The 21626-nt window shown below is 36.8% G+C and overlaps 1 protein-coding gene across 6 annotated transcripts in view; it reads right to left on the minus strand.

Moving 5' to 3' along the window:
* CARMIL1 (capping protein regulator and myosin 1 linker 1) overlaps positions 1-21626 on the minus strand; it is a 332859-nt gene that overhangs the window by 122231 nt on the left and 189002 nt on the right. For all 6 annotated transcript variants that reach the window (XM_060189278.1, XM_060189277.1, XM_016189509.2 and 3 more), the window contains exons 12-15: positions 8273-8359; positions 1987-2090; positions 192-269; positions 22-98 (exon numbers count right to left, since the gene is read on the minus strand). In XM_060189278.1, the coding sequence (XP_060045261.1) occupies positions 22-98; positions 192-269; positions 1987-2090; positions 8273-8359 (346 nt within the window). The remainder of the gene's footprint in view (positions 1-21; positions 99-191; positions 270-1986; positions 2091-8272; positions 8360-21626) is intronic.

Below are 21626 nucleotides of genomic sequence, written 5' to 3' on the forward strand. Positions count from 1 at the left end.
ACAGCAAGAAGAAATCCATACCTGTGAGAAAAGACAGTTTTGGAGAGATTGAGCACAGCTAAATACTGAAGGCCTCCACGGAGAAGAGCGCCACAGACCTGAGAAGGAAACATTGTCACTCATACTTAAAAATTTCTTACTAGCGATATCTACTCCCCCTCTGCCCCACCCAGAGCAAATGAAAATATTACCATATCCAGAGAACATTCTGTATTAGATAAATCCAAGTGAGCAATGGCATTTGGCTGGGCCAAAAAGTTGTACATATACTTGAAACAAAAACCAAACACAAGTTAGAATGGAGAAACATATATATAAAATGTAAGTCCGTATTCTGAAATGCAATTGCCTAATCCTCCCAGAATTACTCTATACTTTTCCCAAGAGGGAAATATTATGTAGCTTATTACTTTTCCCGAGAACAAAAATCCAATGAATTTTTAAAACAAAATTATACTTGTTAAATCAAAATAGAAGACCAAATAGCATCTAGGATACCAAGGCTTCCCCCTCCCCATCTTGTTTTTTGTTATACATGACTTAGTTTTCCTCATTAGCTCCATTTTTATTATACAATTTTGGAACAGTACTAATTAATTTTAATTGCTAAGATTGAAATACCACCTGAACTGCATTCTATCAAAATGCTAATCACTACTGAAAGTGCTTAGTACTAGAGGAACTAGTAATTTTAATTTGTATGATATAATAGTTACAGCCTATATACTCTTCTGTCCAATACAATAATTTTTCTATCCTTAATTTCTTTTAAGAAATGATCTGCTGATATTTTTTTCACATATAGCTAATTAAATTAGTTTTAGGGGATGGAATGCCTAAACTGTTTCCTTTCTTCATGTGGGTTTATCAAAACAATAAAATTTATAGCAGCCTGCCAGTCCTTAATTGTTCTATATGAGTTGCAGCTTTATCAAAATAACAAAATTAATAGCTGTCTGTCAGTCCTTAATTGTTCTATATGAGCCGCAGCTGCCAGAGTTCATCAGTAGCAAGTAAGAGTCAAGAATCCTGACACTAGGCAAACAACTAAATTTTCTTTCTAGTTTGCTAGATGCCAGCAGATACTTGAAAAAAAAAAAAAATAGAACATATGACTCTTTGCTGGATACTAGAGAAAAAAATTTACCTAGGAATTCAGAAGAGCAAAACACCAGTCTGTAAAAACTTTATCATCACATAGGGAGGATGAATTGTAATAGGAAAATTCTAAATAGAGAAAAATCCTAGTAATAGCTGGCACTATGTACTTAGATACCAGTCAGGGGAGCTTTCATTACTCACAAGTAGTGACAAGATCCTACAGCTACCCTCACCCCAACATAAATTCATGGAATGGAGCACAACTGGAATTTAATCTCCATATCTCCTTTTAACTGCAAAGTATTAAAAAACCAACATCCATCCCAACAATGTTATTTAACAATTAAATGATTCAGTTTACGTTCCCAATCTTTCTTAATCAGGCCATTTTAACAAGTGCAATATTTTAAAATGTAGGGGAAAATTAAACTTCAACAATATTAAAGAGAAAAACATAGCCAATGGTAATACTCTACATTTAGTTAAGAAAGACATTGGAATTTTCCACTAAAGCACTTCAAAGACTCATTAAGTAAATAATTTCAGGATATCATAATAAAGGGACAAATAGGGATAAGCTAGAAAGCCATGTTTAAGGGCCGGGTGGTGGTGCACCTGGTTGAGCACACATGCCACAGTGCTCAAAGACCCAGGTTCGAGCCCCTGGTCCCCACCTGCAGGGGGGAAGCTTTGTGAGTAGTAAAGCAGGGCTGCAGGTGTCTTTCTGTCTCTTTCTCTCTCTGTCTCCCCCTTCCTTTCAATTTCTGACTGACTCTATCTAATAAATAAAGATAATAATAAAAAAAGAAAGCCATGTTTAGAAATTATTCTAGCTGTATTAAATACAGCTTCTTTGTAGATGGCATTCAGGAAAGACAAACTTACCGAGAGGTCATCTCCTCGAAGGACATTTCCTGAGAGGTCTAGATGAGTAAGGGTGCTGGCAGTCAATGGGTTGGCACTGAGTGACTGAGAAAGGCTATTCACCCCTGCAAGATTGAGAAGATTCAGGTTCAATTTTCATTCCAGGAAACAAAATGAGGTTTGTGAGTTTCTATAAATGGCTGAGCAGCCCCATAAAATTGCATGTTGAGCTTAACCATCAGCACTATTCCCAAAAGACAACTCTATAATAGTCATCTTTTTACCTCCCCTCAGGAAGAACAGTTTAATCACCAGTATAGCAGTCCTACTGAGGAGCTGAAAGAAGTGGAAATCAGCTTCATTTTGCTCCTTCTAATGTGGATAGAAAATATTCCCTCCCGAAGTCTTAGAATGATGCTGGCAATCTAATTCATCATTTCTATCCTCTTAGTCCTACCAGATGACTGACTTAGTGCACACGATTTAAATGATATATGTGCAAATTTAGACACGTTAGGCTATTTAGAGCACTGAAAATTAAGCTAGGGACGTGCTAGTTGTCTTAATGTAGTGTATGCAAAGCAAAATTTCAAGTAAAGTAGATATTTTTAAGAAAAGTGGGAAAATTATCTAGAGACTATGTAAAAGGAAATCATATTTTTCAAAAGATATTTACATTCCACTCAATATTTCCATGCATAATATAAATGGCTCAAGTTAAAAATCAACTAAGTAGGGGCCGGGTGGTGGTGCACCTGGTTGAGCAACATGTAACAATGCAAAAGGACCCAGGTTCGAACCCCTGGCCCCCACTTGCAGGGGGAAAGCTTTGCGAGTGGTGAAGCAGGGCTGCAGGTGTCTCTATCTCCTCCTTCCCTCTCAATTTCTGGCTGTTTCTATCCAATAAATAAAGATAATAATAAAAAAATGTTAAAAAAAAACAACTAAGTTAGAGATTTGGTAGATTATTTATTGGGTAAAGCACACGTTTTAGCATGTGTGAGTGCCTGGACTCTACCCCCCAGCACCACATGGAAGTAACATGGAGGGCACACCAACAGAATGGATGATGGAGCAGTACTTTGCTACCATTCTCTCTCATATCCTACTATCCTCCCCTAAAAATATAGAATAAAATCAGGCTAGGGAAGTAATCAGGGGTATTGTGTATATATGGGATCCTGCACTCAGTACTGGCATTACACTTAAAAATATACTGAACTCAATAGGTAATATTATTTCAGAAAATAAAAAACAAGTACATGAGGAGGGTAAGAATGCTCTATGAGAAGATAACTATGTTCTCTGACATGAGGGCAGCAGTAATTAAAACAGACCCACTATTCAGGGCCTTACAATAGGTGTTTTTTTTTTTACCAGGCAAGCTGCTTCTCTTCACTGGTGAGTAGAAGAAACTAGTCTCTCTCTGGGATGCAAAGAGGCCAACACACACAATATCACTGATTATTCTTAGTATTATAGGCACACAGGACATTGTAAAGTTCTTCAAATGTCTACTAAAAGCCCATAGTTCCAAACTGTCTATTTTGAAAATGTGTTTTCTGGTAAAGTATATTTTATATTTAATGTGTTTTATTGATATGTAAGAAAAGTAAATATATTGATTTGTTTTTCAGTAAAATTCTTCTTGAACACTGTAGAATATCTCAGCCAAAGAGAAACAGGAATAAGTGGTTTTGTCCACTCTTGGGCAGAACTTCCTTTGGGATAATAAGTCAGACACAGCTATAGAACATTGCTGTCAATGTAGACAACAGGGGCAGCAATTACTCCCAACTCTGAAGGGAGGCTGGGTCAACAAACTTTGCCACTCGAGGAAGACTGGTCCTGAAATGAGTGTAGCCTAGAATATTTTTAGCTATGTCCATGCAATGCAAGCGAGCTCAGACTGACAGGGATGCAGAGGTTACACAAGCTCCTGTGCTAAATATGAATAAAAATGGGCCCAAAGTCAGATCAGTGGGATTTACTGTTAATAGTATTTATATACTTTTCCCATATTTGGAAGTCTCTCTCTACCCTCTCTCTACCCTCATTTTGCTTTCTAGACCTATCTGACACCATCTTCCAAGATAGTACTCCTAGCCCACCTACATATTAGCTGTTGGGTTCAGTCAAAAATAAGTAAAGTCATAAGCCCCTGGAATATACCTAAAATAGACATCCTAGCTCCTTCCAACATGAAGAGCCCAAATTTCATTTGCTATATTTTTACCTTTAGGTGTCTGATTATTAAACAAATTATTCTGCTATATATCTTAATATTTTCCAGCCACCAAGTTGTAGATGCTGTCATGATGCCAACTTGACTTCCCTGGGCAGATGACCTCACCAATGTGTCCAGGAGCTTCACCTCCCCACAGCCCTACCCCATCAGAAAAATATAGAAAGAGACTTGGGGTCTGGATCCACCTGTCAACACCCATGTCCAGCAGAGAAGCAATTACAAAAGCCAGACCTTCCACTTTCTGCTCCCCATAAAGATATTTGGTCCATGTTCCCAGAGGGATAAAGAATATGGAAACTTTCAATGGGGGGGGGGGGGATATGGAACTCTGGTGGTGGGAACTGTACTCCTCTTATACCACAGTCTTGTTAATCATTATTAAATCACTAATTAAAAAAAAAAATTAAAGGCAGGCACAGGCCTGTAGTGAGAGCAAGAACAGGAAGAGCTGAAAAGGCCCTTCAAGAAAACAAATGAGACTTACAAGGACTGGCTGGCTGCATTACAGTAGTTCTCTGCTATAAGCTAAGAATGTTAAGTGTATGGTACACCAATGAAAGGGCTATCTTACCCTAGAATACTGCAGCATTAAAAAGAATAATATGAGAGGGAGAAGGGCTCCTGAGCCAGTTTTCCAGTGTGAATGTATATCTGGGCACATAGAATGAAGAACCAATTAGAGTGAAATATTTTAGTGAAGCACAAGGAAGGAAGTATGTCTTGGCTATCAACTTAGCATTTATTAAGTGCACTTCAAATGTTGAAAATTAGGAGTCGGGTGGTAGCACAGTGGGTTAAGCACACGTGGTGCAAAGCACAAGGACTGGCTTAAGGATCCCGGTTCGAGCCCCTGGCTCCTCACCTGCAGGGGAATAGCTTCACAGACGGTGAAGCAGGTCTGCAGGTGTCTATCTTTCTCTCCCCCTCTCTATCTTCCCCATCTCTCTAGGTCTCTTTCAGTCCTAACAACAATGACATTAATAAAACAATCTAAAAAATTATTTTCTTAGTGAAATATAACAAGATTAAATAAGTCAACTACAAAATTAGAAGGTTAAATTAGTCTTGACAGCAGACTATTCCTTGGCAACTGTGGGAGTAAGGCAGTTGGCTAACATCTGAATAGAATCAGGAGAGAATTTTGTTATCCATCTCAGTTTCATGCTACTGAAATTGAATGAAGGACTTTCTCTGTCACTTCTTGAGACCACATTCACATGAGATTTGGAGTAGTAACAGGAAACTACAAAAAAACGGGATGGTAAATAAAAAAATTAAAAATTAAAAAAAAATATGGGATGGGAAAAGAATTCAGATCTCTTATGATCCAAACTAAACAGATTTACATGTGACTCTTAATTCTGGCTTGTCTAGTAATTTTAACCATTCATTATATGAATTATTGAAGTGTCTACAGCTGGAAAAAGGTGGTACCAGGTGGCCCTACATTAACATAACCTGGCAACCAGTAGGGTATTTACTAGAAATCCAGAAAACTATCATTTAATTAACATCAGAGGAAGAGAAAGTGTATTTGGATAGGTACTATGAATGCCACTGGGAGGATTTTTTTTCTACCCCCCCAATTCTGTCTTGAATCATAAAGTCATGAGTACAAATGTTTTTGTAAAATTAAAATATAAATGGTCTTAAAATTCAGCAAAACTGAAAACCTCTGCAAAACTTAAGAGTGTGCATGTATGTAAGAAAGCCTTTCAGAAATCAGTTATTTGAAAAAAGCAAAATTTCAGGATACTTTATTTTTTTGAGTTTATATTATAAAGTAATATGAAATTCTCAAAACATAAAATGAAAAACAAAAGAATAAATTTTAATTTAAAAATTATATTATGAACATAGTTCATTGCAGGGAAGAAATAAATTACCTTTATCTCTGAAGCTTGGCATGTGAGCTGCCCCACTGTCATTTCAATAAATGGATGGGGTCATAAGAGTAATAAGTAAACTAAAGTAACTATAATGAGGTTTTAAATTTATTTGTTTTATTAATGACAGAAGGGTGAAAGAAAGAACCAGCATATCATTTTGGCACATGCAATGCCAGTGATTAAACTCAAGACTTCATGAATTTATCTACTGCACCTTCTCATGGGATGTCTATTATTGTTTATTTTTTTATAGTACATTCTTAAATTTATTTTTAATTTATTTATTGGGGAATTAATGGTTTACAGTCAACAGTAAAATATGGTAGTTTGTACATGCATAACATTTTCCCATTTTCTACATAACAATATAGCCCCCACTAGGTCCTTCTCTGCCATCATGTTTCAGTACCTGAACACCCCCCCACCCCGAGTCTTTTACTTTGGTGCTATATGCATATATTTTTTTCAACTTTAGTGTTAAGTACTTCAAACCAATGAAGTTTTTATAATAATAAATTAATTGTTCACAATGTAGAAAATTCATATAAATTAAGAAAAAAAATATCAGAAGTAGCAAAGCATGGGACTTAGAATATGTATACAAAAGACTGAAGTCAGGAGGGAAAAATTCACTACTAAGTAACTGAAGAAATAAACACGTTTACTTATATAGTTGATAGACAATAACAAAGAATAATGTTACCTACCCTTTTTCCCCAAAGCATACTGTACATAGAGTCATATACTAGCTCATTCAATTCTACATCTGCGATGAGAAAAATACATTTTGCCCCTGAATATCTGTTCAGGTTCACTTACATAATACAGGGGTTTCTGTCTGGGAATTCAACATTCATATGATGCAGCTGATTGAATTTGCAGGTGTAGAAAACCCACACAAATTCTACACAAAAGTCCAATTGCCCAACTTAACAACCAAGGGTCAATTGTAATCATTTTTACAAATGAAGCAACTGAGGAAGTAAAACCTTATACAAGCACTTTTATAGTAAGTGAAAAAGTCAGGATTCGTGTGGTCCAGGAGGATAGGGCTTTGGACTCTCAAGTATAAAGTCCCAAGTTCAATTCCTGGCAGCACATGTACCAGAGTGATGTCTGGTTCTTTCCCTCTCTTCTATCATTTCTCATGAATAAATAAATAAAATCTTAAAAAAAAAAAAAGTCAGGATTCAACCCTAGGCAATCTGGCTCTAGTACTGACCCTGCTAAAATTCTAAACATACTGCCCTTTTTAAGAAAAGGTAAAAACTTCAACTCAAGAAACTCATTAAATACCAACAAGAGGTAGAGGCACTTTGCCAGGTGCTTCAGACTGATAGATTTAGAAACCATAGGGAAAGCCCCACTTGAGTTTGAAAGTAGTAATATTTATGTAATAATACCAGATAAGTGATGCAGAAATAACACAATGGAAAGTGAAACTGATCCTATTAAGCTTTGGGGAATAGACCAAAAAAAAAAAAAAAAAAAAAAAAACCAAAAGAGATGCCCACAGATGACTGTTTTATAAAATAAACTGAAGTTCTCCAAAAATATGTGAAGATGAAAGAACCTGTCAGGCAGAATACAAAGCATATACAAAAGCACATGTATTCCAAATATCATTATGGGGCACTGATGTGGCAAAATAATAATAGACAGGCATGATGTGATGAACAACTGAATAAATTAATATATGAGAGGAAGGTGAATTAAGCCAGGAATGAATCAGAGGAAGGCTAAGCAATTTCTAGAGTCAGGAAATAGAGGCAATAGAATTACAGTGGTGACTCAGAGCTTTGGTACAATTGTTTTCTGCAAAACAATCTGTCTGACAAGTATGTGGTAAGGTGAAGGTAGCAGTGCAGACTTTTCCCCAAGAATAAAGCAGAATAAACACTCCTTGCTGCCTCTGGGAATGTGAGACAGGAGGTAGCCAAGTTGAGTGTTCCCAGCTCAAAGTTGAAGACCACATGTGTATTTCAAAATTATTCTGTACTCTAAAGCACTTAACTTTGGCAAACTAGAATGCAAAACACATGACTTATGTGAGAATTATAACATTTATATTTGTAATGCAGATACAGAACTGAGTAATAATTCTGACTATTTAATGTAACATAATACAGTAAAAACTATACAGGTATAAAGTAAATTACAGATACTATACCTTTAGGTGACAAGGAGGTTTTAGATAAATTTAAATGCTTTAATCCCTTTGGGAGTTTGGCAAATTGAGTACTTAAAGAGGACACACCTAAGAAAGATTCAAAAGAAAAAAAGAGATTAGAATTCTCAAGTTCTCAGAATAGCACTTTTATTTACAGCACCTGAAAACTAACTTAAGTTTGATTCCACTTTAAGGGACTGTTCTTTTTTTCCTATCTAATGTCAAAGCTTTAGTAATCATCTCCCAGTTGATTTTCCTTTCTGTGTTAATCTATAGGGTAGGAGAGAGACTGACAAGTTAAACATAAAAATATCAAGACCTTACATCAAGAGATGTTTTTGTCTTTGGACAAAGTGGTAACTTCTCTTCTAGTCTCATTTCATATGCAATCTTGCCAAAAGAAATACAACTCCTCTCCTTTTTAGCCTACAGCTTTGAAAGAGCTGATCACTCTTCTACTCTTCTGAATAAGCAGGTGCATGCTATTTACTACTGTCAAGAAAATGGTACAATATTAACTATTCAGATAAGAATCCCAATACTTAAAGGGTTTGTATTGACAATTTCAGAGAACCACCAACATTGTAACTTCACATTGTAACTAGAGGTAGGTTTTGTAACATAAATAGTTTGGGAGGAATTTACAATACTGAAAATCAGATATTCTTTAAATTTAATGACTAAAGGTGAAGACTATGAACACTAGCTCATTCATCCAGAGACTCAATGAATGTAGATTGTGCTCTGGGAGGAAATGAATGACACCTGAATGAATGTCTTTTTTTAGGTCCTTTAACTAAACTGCTGCCAGTGAGTTATTACCTCCCTGGGGCATATTGTGGGGCAAGTCCTTAAAACAGTATTTACCCTGAGGCTCCCTAGTACTATCTAGTACTAGTACTAGACACTATTATGCTGACTGCTGCCCTATTTTAGAACCCAATATTCTCTACAATTTTTAAAGCATTGTTTATTTTTATTTGGTAGAACACAGAGAAATTCAGAGAGGGGGAAGATAGGGAGAAAGAAATAGAGAAACCTTCAGCATTACTTCACCACTTGTGAAGCTTTCCCCTTGAAAGTGGGGACCAAGGGCTTGGACCTGAGTCGTTTTGCATGGTAATACATGCACTAAACCAGGTGCACCACCACCTGGCCCTTTCTCTACAAATTTTATCAAGAAATAAATATGGAAGAAATAGCCTGAAGACAGATTAACCCTCTAGATGAATATTTTCTCAAGGATGGTGGTTCTTGAAGCTTCTAATTATATTCCCAAATCGCTGTCAAACATTGTTTTCATAGTCGTTTCACTTTCATATTTTTCATAATTCAGGCAATTAATTAACTATAGTCTAAATATTTTATCTAAATATTTCTAGAGAACTGAATATGCTAGTCCAGTAATTACACATTTCACTAATGAAATAGATAAAATTTTAAATCTATATGGTTTTATTATCATTGTCTCAAAATACATGACATAGGGCCAGCAAAATAGCTCACTTTGATAATGCACTGCTTTGCAAAGTGTGCAACCCAGCCCTCAAAGTATTGGAGGACGCTGTAGTTTCTCTCCTCTTTCTATCTCTAGTTGAAAGGGTCATTCCAGAGAGGGTCAGGTGATGGTACACCTGACCGAGTGCACATACAACCCACATTCAAACACCCAGTTCCCACCTGCAAGGGGGAAATTTTCACAAGAGGTGATGCAGTGCTGCAAGTGTCTCAGTGTCTTTCTCTTTTTTATTTCTCCCTCAACTCTCACTGTCTCTCTGTCTTGATCCAAGTAAGTATTTTAAAAGGCTTAGAAAATAGACTATGTTTATAAACACATATGCACATGATATATGATATGAGAAAATTTTAAACACTTTTCTACTAACAGTAAAACAAACAACAGAGCTAAGGTAAGATATAGGAGATATGAAGAGTTTAATGAAAAATCTCTCTCCCTCTCAATTTCTCTCTGCCTCTATCCAATCATTAATACAAAAAGTTTGAAAACTTTCAAGATGGGGAGTCGGGCTGTCGCGCAGCGGGTTAAGCGCAGGTGGCGCAAAGCACAAGGACCGGCATAAGGATCCCGGTTCGATCCCCGGCTCCCCACCTGCAGGGGCGTCGCTTCACAGGCGGTGAAGCAGGTCTGCAGGTGTCTATCTTTCTCTCCTCCTCTCTGTTTTCCCCTCCTCTCTCCATTTCTCTCTGTCCTATCCAACAACGACAACAACAATAATAGCTACAACAATAAAACAACAAGGGCAACAAAAGGGAATAAATAAATAAAATAAATATTAAAAAAAAGAAAACTTTCAAGATAATTAGACTTAAAATATATGCATTTCTGAGTTAATGATCTTTATTTACCTATATTCACTGAGTTGCTTTTATTTCAGGCAAATGAAAAAACAACCCAGTAAACAGTAACAACCAAGTAGGTGTTGATTATTACTTTTAGTATTTGTTTAATGATCACTACAAATGACAGGTATAACTGGTAGGAATACTAAGTGAACTAAAATTTGGTTGGTTAATCTGATAAAAATCCCCAGGGTGGGGTCAGGCGGTGGTGCACCCAGTTAAGCTCACATATTACAATGCACAAGGACCCAGGTTTATTTACAGGGGGAAGCTTCACAAGCAATGAAATAGTGCTGTGGGACTCTCTCTCTCTCCCCACCAGTATCTCCCCCTTCTCTCTTAATTTCTCTCTGTCTCTAACCCAAATAAATGAATTCCTAGGGCATCATCCCTGTAGATAGTCAAGAATCACTACCATTAGGCAAACATTAATTCAGATCAATTATCCAGGAGAGTCAAGTCACTGGAGTTCATGAAGACACAGGCTACCTGAATTATTTTCCATTTGGTCACTGAAATCAATGAGTACCACAGCCATTTCCTGTGGCTGCTTCTCACCTGAGCCAGTGACCAGGAAGCCCAGCAATGATTACACAAATCATTCAAGAGGTTCGCTGTCAAAGCTTTCAAGTCATTGCTATATTCTTTAATGAGGAGATTCTATTTTTGAAATTAATCTGCATTTCAATAAAAATAAATTTCTAAGTAACAAGTTACTTAGGTTCCTAAGAAGAAAAATCACCTCAGTAAAAAATTAAATACGTTAATTGTTGAAAATATACTATTAATATTTTTGAACTACAACTAAAATTGCACTAGGGAGAAAATTTTAACTCTGAATACATAAAGAAAAGCTAAAAACTAATGAAGTATCTATCCCAAGATGTTTGCAAATATAGCAAACTAATGTCCTCCCAGCCCCATAAACAGAAAGGAGGCAATAAGGGAAGAGAGCTATTAAACTACAAGCAGCCATAAAATAGAAATAAAAACAAAACATAATAAAAGCTTTCTCCTCAAAAATACTAGTAAAGTTGATATACCATCAAAATTGGCTTTTTAAAAAGGAGAGACCAGAGAGATATTTCAATAAAGCAGCTCAAAAAACTGACAGGGGGAGTTGGCTGGTTGCACCGTGGGTTAAGTGCACGTGGTGCAAAGCAAAAGGACCGGCGTAAGGATCCCGGTTCGAGCCCCCAGCTCCCCACCTGCAGGGGAGTCTCTTTACAAGCGTGTCTATCTTTCTCTCCCCCTCTGTCTTCTCCACCTCTCTCCATTTCTCTCTGTCCTGTCCAACAACGATGACATCAGTAACAACAACAATAATAACTACAACAATAAAACAACAAGGGCAACAAAAGGGAATAAATAAATAAATATTTTAAAAAAGGGAAAACAAAGGGGAAAAATCTAGGTAACCAATGGGTATGGCACTGATTTTTAAGATACTATAACCAAAGGACATGCATCTTGCTATGCACACAGTCCAAGTTCAACCACCAACCACACAAAGAGCTGATGTGTCACTAGAAGAAGCTTTGGCACACAGCTTCTATCGCTTTCTCTTTGGCACAAAGTCTCTATCGTGTTATCTGAATGAATAAGTGACTTGAAATCTCACATCTGTAGGACACCAGCTCTACAAAAAAAAAAAAAAAAAGGTGTGGGGCCATCAAATTATTAAAATCAGAACACAATATAAACACAAACAAAATTATATACCAGTAGGGGAGCTGCAGGCAGTGAAGCATAGAATTGAGCACAGACATTCCCATGCTCAAGGACCCAGGTATGAGTCCCTGATCCCCACCTGCAAGGGGGATGCTTCACTAGCAGCTAAGCAGGTCTGTAGGTATCCCTCTCTTTCTCTCTACTTCTCTATTTGCCCCTCCCCTCTTAATTTCTCTGTCCTATCAAATTATATATATGTCAGCAGATGTACTCCAAATATTGCAAATACAACTGAAGAGTACTTAAAATTAAGATTCTGTATTAAAAATGTATTACTTTAGAACAAATTCTACAAGTAATGGATCATTTCACAACTTACACAGGAAGAAAAGGTAGAATACAAGTTTTTCCCTAGCACAAGGCCCCTGGGTCAAGCCCTACCATGACACGAGAGCCCTACAGCAGAGGGGGAAATTCAGCAAATGGTAGAGCAGCACTGTGATACCTCTTCTTTACTCTCACATCACAATTATTTAATATCTAAAGAAGAAAAAGTTAGGTCTAAAAACACTGAAATCTGGCATATATATAAGGCCCTATTATCAGAAATAAATAAATTTTTAAAGGAGCATATGCTCTATTCTACCATATTCATGAATTCAGAAAGACAAAAAATTAATCAATCATAATATATCTCAGAATAGTTATCTTTTCCAAATGGTGTAGACTGGGTGTGATAGCCACAAGGAAAAAAATTAAGCTAGTGGAGTATTAGCAATGTTATATTGATCTTGGTAATAGGTGCACTGAATCTTTGTAAAAACTCATCAAAATAGGGAGTCAAGCGGTAGCACAGCGGGTTAAGCAGACGTGGTACAAAGCGCAAAGACTGACTGAAGGATCCCAGTTCGAGCCCCTGGCTCCCCACCATCAGGGATGTCACTTCACAGGCGGTGAAGCAGGTCTGCAGGTATCTTTCTCTCTCCCTCTTTGTCTTCCCCTCCTCTCTCCATTTCTCTGTCCTATCCAACAATGACGACAATAATAACTACAACAACAAAAAACAGCAAGAGGAACAAAAGGGAAAAAAAACTCATCAAAATAAAAATTTGTGATTTATGCACTTTATTAAATACATACTAAATGCCAACAATATATTGTCTTCAAAAATTTATATGGCAAACAAAGGAGGAAAATCTAGGCAACCAATGGTAAGACAACAATTTTTTTTATATTTATTCCCTTTTTTGGTCCCTTTGTTGTTTTATTGTTGTAGTAATTATTGATGTCATTGTTGTTGGATAGGACAGAAAGAAATCGAAAGAGGAGGGGAAGACAGAGAGGGGAAGAGAAAGATAGACACCTGCAGACCTGCTTCACCACATGTGAAAAGACTCCCCTGCAGGTGGGGAGCAGGAAGCTCAAACCAGGATCCTTATGCCAGCCCTGGGCACTTTGCACCACGTACGCTTAACCCGCTGCGCCACCGCCTGACTCCTAAGACTCCTAAGACAATGATTTTTAAGACACTATAACCAAAGCCACAATCCATGAGAAAATAATTGATGCAATGCCTTTCACTTAATTTTATAAGTATATAGCACAATGGTTATAATGTTGATTTTAAAAGCATGAGGTCCTGAATTAAATTCCCAGCATTACAAATGCCACAGTAATACTCTGGTTTTCTCCTTCACTCTCTTTGTATTAAGAGATAAATCTTTAATAAAATAAAATAGGTGAGTGAAATATCTCAAGTGGTAGAGCATCGGGCTTGCTTGCCTAAGGTTCCCAGTCTGATCTCTGGTGTTGCATATACCACAGTGGTGCTCTGGCCTTTCTATCTCACATGAAACTTCTCTCTTATATGTAATAAATTAATAAATCTAGGTAAGTAAACAAACATTTTAAATTCTATGCTGCAAAACAAAGAATCAAGTATACAAGAAGAGAAACCATAAAGTTAGAAGAAAAGTTTGGAAAGAACCAATCTGATAAAGGACAATTATTCAAAGTACATGAAGAACTCTTAAAAAAAAAAAAATCTCAAGACCTAGATGTCAGACCAGAAACAATCAAATACTTAGAGGAAAACATTGGTAAAACACTTTCCCACCTACACCTCAAGGACATCTTTGATGAATCAAACCCAATTGCAAGGAAGACTAAAGCAGAAACAAACCAATGGGACTACAACAAATTGAAAAGCTTCTGCACATCCAAAGAAACTATTAAACAAACAGAGAGACCCCTCACAGAATGGGAGAAGATCTTCACATGCCAGACATCAGACAAGAAACTAATCACCAAAATATATAAAGAGCTCAGCAAACTTAGCACCAAAAAAGCAAATGACCCCATCCAAAAAAGGGCAGAGGATATGAACAAAACATTCACTACAGAGGCGATCCAAAAGGCTAACAAACATGAAAAACTGCTCTAGGTCACTGATTGTCAGAGAAATGCAAATTAAAACAACACTAAGATACCACCTTACTCCTGAAAGAATGGCATACATCAAAAAGGACAGCAGCAACAAATGCTGGAGAGGATGTGGGGACAGAGGAACCCTTTTACATTGCTGGTGGGAAGGTAAATTGGTACAGCCTCTGTGGAGAGCAGTCTGGAAAACTCTCAGAAGGCTAGACATGGACCTTCCATATGATCCAGTAATTCCTCTCCTGGGGTTATACCCCAAGGACTCCATAACACCCAACCAAAAAGAGGTGTGTACTCCTATGTTCATAGCAGCACAATTCATAATAGCTAAAACCTGGAAGCAACCCAGGTGCCCAACAACAGATGAGTGGCTGAGAAAGCTGTGGTATATATACACAATGGAATACTATGCAGCTATCAAGAACAATGAACCCACCTTCTCTGACCCATCTTGGACAGAGCTAGAAGGAATTATGTTAAGTGAGCTAAGTCAGAAAGATAAAGATGAGTATGGGATGATCCCACTCATCAACAGAAGTTGAGTAAGAAGATCTGAAAGGGCAACTAAAAGCAGGACCTGACCAAATTGTAAGTAGGGCACCAAAGTAAAAGCCCTGTGATGAGGGGTAGACATGCATCTTCCTGGGCCAGTGGGGGGTGGGAGTGGATGGGAGGGATGGGTCACAGTCTTTTGGTGGTGGGAATGGTGTTTATGTACACTCCTAGCAAAATGTAGACATATAAATCAGTAGTTAATTAATATGAGAGGGGGAAAATCAACTGTATGTCTCGAAGTTTTTCAAAACACAAACTGAATCTTTTTAATATATATGCTGTGTATTTGATATGCGAACTCTCTCAAAAGCCTAGACCAAGTAGATTAGAAGCACCCAATAGTACAGCTATATACAAGATACTGGGTACTGTACAGCAAACCCTAACAAAAGGACTTTTCAAAGTTAACCCAATTAACAAATAATGTGATGATAACATTAACTATCGATTGTCTTGTTGAACCCTAAGACAGCAGGAACCTCACATCTCCACTATAGAGCCCCTACTTCCCCCAGTCCAGTCCTGTAACCCTTGGATAGGGCCCACTTTCCTGTATGCCTCTCCCAATCCATATCAAATAATATTGCATCACAACCTAACCAGTGCAATGATTGCCACCTCAACATGCTTCACCTCAGACTGTGTCCAGAGACTTCACGTGTGGAATGACAACCCTTCAGCTTCATTACTTGGGTGAGACCTTTCCTTTTATAGTACACTCTAATTTCATCTCAGGTAGTTCACTTTCTAACAAAGTCCCAAAACCTAGATATGCACCAGTTTCTGTGAGAGAGAGCTTATGTTCACACGTATCCATAAACTACTGCAAAATATATACCTGAAAGCAGAAGTACACTAGAGTTTGCAGTGAGTACCTCCCTAACACTTCATCTCCACTATTCCAAGCTTTGCGTCCATGATTGCTCAACAATTTGTTTGGCTTTGTACGTTAACTCTCTTTTCAATCACCAGGTTCCAGATGCCATCAGGATGCTAGCCAGGCTTCCCTGGACTGAAGACCCCACCAATGTGTCCTGGAGCTCAGCTTCCCCAGAGACCCACCCTACTAGGGAAAGAGAGAGGCAGACTGGGAGTATGGACGGACCAGTCAACGCCCATGTTCAGCGGGGAAGCAATTACAGAAGCCAGACCTTCTACCTTCTGCAACCCTCAATGACCCTGGGTCCATGCTCCCAGAGGGATAGAGAATGGGAAAGCTATCAGGGGAGGGGGTGGGATATGGAGATTGGGTGGTGGGAATTGTGTGGAGTTGTACCCCTCCTACCCTATGGTTTTGTTAATTAATCCTTTCTTAAATAAAAAAAAATCTCAACAAGAAAAACCTAATTAAAAATTGTCCAACATCCTTAACAGATATCTCATCAAAGAAAATATATAGACAGTAACCAAATATATGAAAAGATGTTCCACATCATAAGTCATTAGGAATATGCAAATTAAAGTAATGATATACTATTATTACACGCCTATTAGAATGTTCCAAATCTGGAGCGCTGACAACATCAGATGCTTGCCAATATGTGGAGCAACAGGAACTCTCTCACTCATTCTTGGAGGGATGTAAAATGGTACAGTCACTTTGGAAGACAGTTTTGTGGTTTCTTACAAAACTTAACATACTCTTACCATATGATCCAGCAACCATGCTCCTTGATATTTACTCAAAGGAGTTGAAAACTGTATCTGGAAAAGGCAAAACTATGGAAACAGTAGAAAGATCAGTGGTTGCCAGAGATTATGAAGGGTGTGGGGAGAGGGAAGAAGGATGAGTAAACTGAAACGTATGATATGTGAACAGTATTCTATATGGTAAAATTGTTAATGCATGTATCTCTTTTGAGGAATGTCGAAAATAATAAGGAGGCTATACATTGTGGGGAAGAAGGAAAACCTCTATCCCTCTCAATTTTGCTATGAACATAAAATTGCTCTAAAATTTAATCCTTTACAGTAAGGAGCAAAGAATAATACTATCACTTTTAAAGGGGAAAAGATAACTACTTGTCCATCTGTGATCTATTATTTTACATATGTTTTCTTAAGGAAATATGTTATGGTCACAATGAAAAAATTCTCAAGATCATGTTCTACAACCTAAACTATCATCTGCTAGATTTAAGTTAAAATCTACCACTGAGGGAGTATGGATCAACCTGCCAATGCCCACGTACAGTGGAGAATCAATTACAGAATCCAGACCATCCACTTTTTGTAGCCCTTAATGATCCTGGGTCTATACTCCCAGAGGGATAAATAGGAAACTTATGGAGGGGATGGGATATGGAACTCTGGTGGTGGGAATTGTACTCCTCTTATCCAACAGACTTGTTGATCATAATTAAATCAATAATAAAAAGAAAAAGAAAATACAAATCTACCACTAAAACTCAAGCTTTGTATACTAAGTTTAGCTTGACTTGCTTTACTTCTTAAGCAATTGCCAATCCTTTTCTTTTCATTTGAGACAAACCTGTAACATACCAGAAAACTAGGCGCCTAAAATCAAATAAAGGAATGAACTGAACAATTATTTTATACTACGAGCAACACCCACCCACTGGTTCATGCCTTAATAGATAAAAATAATAATAATCAAACTATCTAATAATGATTTTCATCAAAAAAGCAAAAGGTGAAGTTTCTTGTATAATAAAATGGTGAATAAAGTCATGCTTGATAATTTATTTTTAAAAACAACTTAATAAATATAAGATTCATGGCAAAGGAAAAAACAAAAAACTAGAGGCATAAATATAAAATTATCTGACCAAACTATTTTTAAGCTAATTCCAGACTAAGTCATTAGTTTCTCTCCTGACTATATTCTTTTTTTTAAATAAATATTTTAAATTCATTTTAATGCAAGAGATAGACAGAAGAAAGCACAGCTCAGCTCTTATGGTGATGCTGGGATTGAACCTGTGAGCTCAGAGCCTCAGGCATGAAAGTCTCTTGCATAATCATTATGCTTTCTCCCCAGCCCACAAAATACATTCTTTAATTTCATAGATATCCCTAAATTACAAATATATTTTATTATTTTTTTCCTAGTCTTGCTATGTACTAATGGCATAAAAGGCATAAATATGAATCAGTACTATTATTTCAACAGATTAATACACAAAGGGCTTTCATTTTGATGGACTTCAAAAATTAGGCAATATAAATAAAGTGAGAGTGTTTGGGGCCAGGTAGTGGTGTACCTGGTTAAGTGCACATGTTACAATGCGCAAGGACAAGAGTTCAAACCCTTGGTCCCCACCTGCAAGGGGAAAGCTTCACAAGTGGTGAAGCAGGGCTACAGGTATTTCTCTTCCTCTCTCCCTCTCTATCATCCCCCCTTCCTTCTCGATTTCTGGCTGTCTCTATCCAATAAATAAATAGATAATTTTTAAAAAATTAATGTAACAGTGGCTAAAGTTTCAGGGAGAAAACTTAACATGCCCCAAATTTTCTGAAACTATTTACTTAACAGACCCTTAAAAGAAAAGGAATATCAAGAAAGTTCCCTCACAAAGAAGAGAAAAAGACTTCAACTTGTAGCCCAACCTATTCTATTCTGCCACATATAAAGTAAAACAAAGACTATAGAACTGTGAAGTAAAAATAAGATTTATATTGCACCAAAGTAAAAGACTCTGGAGTGGGTGTGGAGGAGAATACAGGTCCTGGAAAAGGATGATAGAGGACCTAGTGGGGATTGTATTGTTACGGAAAACAGAAATGTTATGTCTATATAAACTACTGTATTTACAATGAATGTAAAACATTAATCCCCCAATAAAGGAAAAATAAGATTTATAGCAAAAAGCTTTCATCTGAAAATTTTACTGAATGGATTACATGCTATTTGTTTTGCTTTTAGTAAATGTCAAATTTTGAAGAAAAAATGTTTTATTTCTCCTTTCCAACTGAAACTACCTAGCTCCCTCTGCTTCAAATTATTTTTGTCTAATAAAAAGTAATTATAAGATGTTTAGTATTGTAATTTGCCATCTGATGTTATTAACTTACAAAGACAGGGAATTAAATCTGACAGTGCACACTTAAAATGTGCATACTTAAAAACCATGTAAAATCTAACATTTGCGGATTGTAGAATCAATGAATCACATGACAGGAAAAATATTTAAGGTAGATAGATCCCTGTTAACTAAAAGTAGTAACACTACTAGTTTTACAAAATTTTGTCTCTAGAGTTCTAATATGATAGGGAGAATCAAAGGCTACATTCTTGTCTATCAAAAATCATAAACTTATATACTGTAGATGTCAGAATACAGGTGAGAGTTAAAATTTCTTTCATTTCTATGGCTTCTCTGGAGAGTTCATAAACACTAAGTAAGAGAATATGCCAATAAAAGTGGCATTAGATGTGATTCCATAATAAAATATGGGTAAGATTTGTTCATGAGTCTTTGGTAGACATATGCCCCATCTATCATAGTGATGGCTAGAGATGGAAATACTGAATCATGTGGCAAATTTGTGTTTGGCTTTTAAAAAAACTGTTTAACCAATCCAAAGTGTTTGCACCATTTATAGTCCCACAGGTTACCAGTACCAATATCCTCAACAACACTTATTTACAATAGCCACATGACATGGTATTGAATTGTGATTTGAACTTAATTCCCTGATGATGAGGGGATGTCTCCTTTCTGGTCCACTGTACTTAGCAGTATTGCACATCCTTAAGAGCCTGGCTCAAACAACTACTTTCCTCTACTGGCTTCATCCCATAGATAAATATATATAAGTCCCTTCTTAGAAACAAAACTAGAATGGATTCCCTGTCCACAATAGATGATATAAGGACTGAAGAGATAGCATAATGGTTATACAAGAAGATTTTAGTGATTTAGGAGTTTCAGGCTAAATCTCCAGTACTATTAGAAGCCAGAGTGGAGTACTGCTTTGGTTTAAAAAAAAAAAAATTTAAAAATGTGATCTACAGCACACTTTCCCCATGTCATATGTATAGCATTTGACTAATGCCAGTAGATAGTTTCTCCTAAAAATACTAATGTTTTCCAGAAAAGTTCCTATTCTTAAGATATGCATCAGTTCTTTTCGATTTCCTTTTTATTCTAATGCATCTTATTCTATGAAGGTGCTTTTCATTTGACTGAGTTTTCTAATCCCATCTGAACTTTCCTTTAGATTCACATCTTTAAGTATTAGGAAGTTATTCTTGTGAGTGATGTTTGAATACTAAATGTATAACTTTTCAAACAAAACAGAACTGTTAGTACCTTCCATTGACTTTAATAATTAATGTCCATCAAATATATAAGATTACAAGAGATGAAAAGGTTGTTGGTTTTTTTTATTCAACAATACTGGAAAAGATATGCAAGAGATAGTGAAAACAAAGTATTTCCTGTAGAGATACATCCCTTTTTTCTTAAAGCTTCTCCTTCAATGTTCTACTAAGTGATATTCTCAACTTTTAACTTTATTTATTTCTTTATAAAAAGGAAACATTGACAAAACCATAGGATAAGAGGGGTACAACTCTATACAATTCCCACCACCAGAATTCCATATCCCATTCCCTCCCCTGATAGCTTTCCTATTCTTTAAGCCTCTGGGAGTATGGACCCAAGGTCATTATGGGGTGCAGAAGGTGGAAGGTCTGGCTTCTGTAACTGCTTCCCCACTGAACATGGGTGTTGACAGGTTGGTCCAAATCTAGTACATTTTTTCCTATTGTCTGCAACTGCTTCCGGTTCTCACATTCATGTCTTACTAAATATAATTAATCATTATTCCTAATATAAATACAATATCCTATGATGTTTCCCAAGATTACTGCATTCTAGTGCATATATACTGTATCATTCCCATGAGTTTCTGGGGCAGACTAATGAATATATCACTAATATGATTTGGTTAGCAATTAATTGTCTATGAGATTATCTTAGATGCAGTTAAGTGAGCTGTTTAAGAAACAGCAAAATGCCAGAGAAATTTATTCTAACTGATCATATATATGAAGCAAAATAGAATGCTATGAGAGGAGGGAGCTCCCATGGTTAGGTCCTGAGCACAACCTTTAGGCACTGGGGGCAGCACTCAACGGGCAACTAGTAAGAAAAACAATGACTTCAATCTATATTCTCAGGGAAGCTAATTCTGATAAAAGCTAGTGAACTTGAGGAGGATTCCCTAAGTCACAGACAAGACCTCAGCCCCGACAGTTTGATTATAGCTTTATAAGACCCCGAGTATAGAACCTAACTAATCTGTATTCAGACAGCAGACTCAAGGAAATTCTCGAGATTTGTGTCACTTTTAGGTCTGG

The sequence above is a fragment of the Erinaceus europaeus genome, chromosome 4 (genome assembly GCF_950295315.1).
Source record: "Erinaceus europaeus chromosome 4, mEriEur2.1, whole genome shotgun sequence".
In the NCBI taxonomy this organism is placed as follows: Eukaryota; Metazoa; Chordata; class Mammalia; order Eulipotyphla; family Erinaceidae; genus Erinaceus; species Erinaceus europaeus.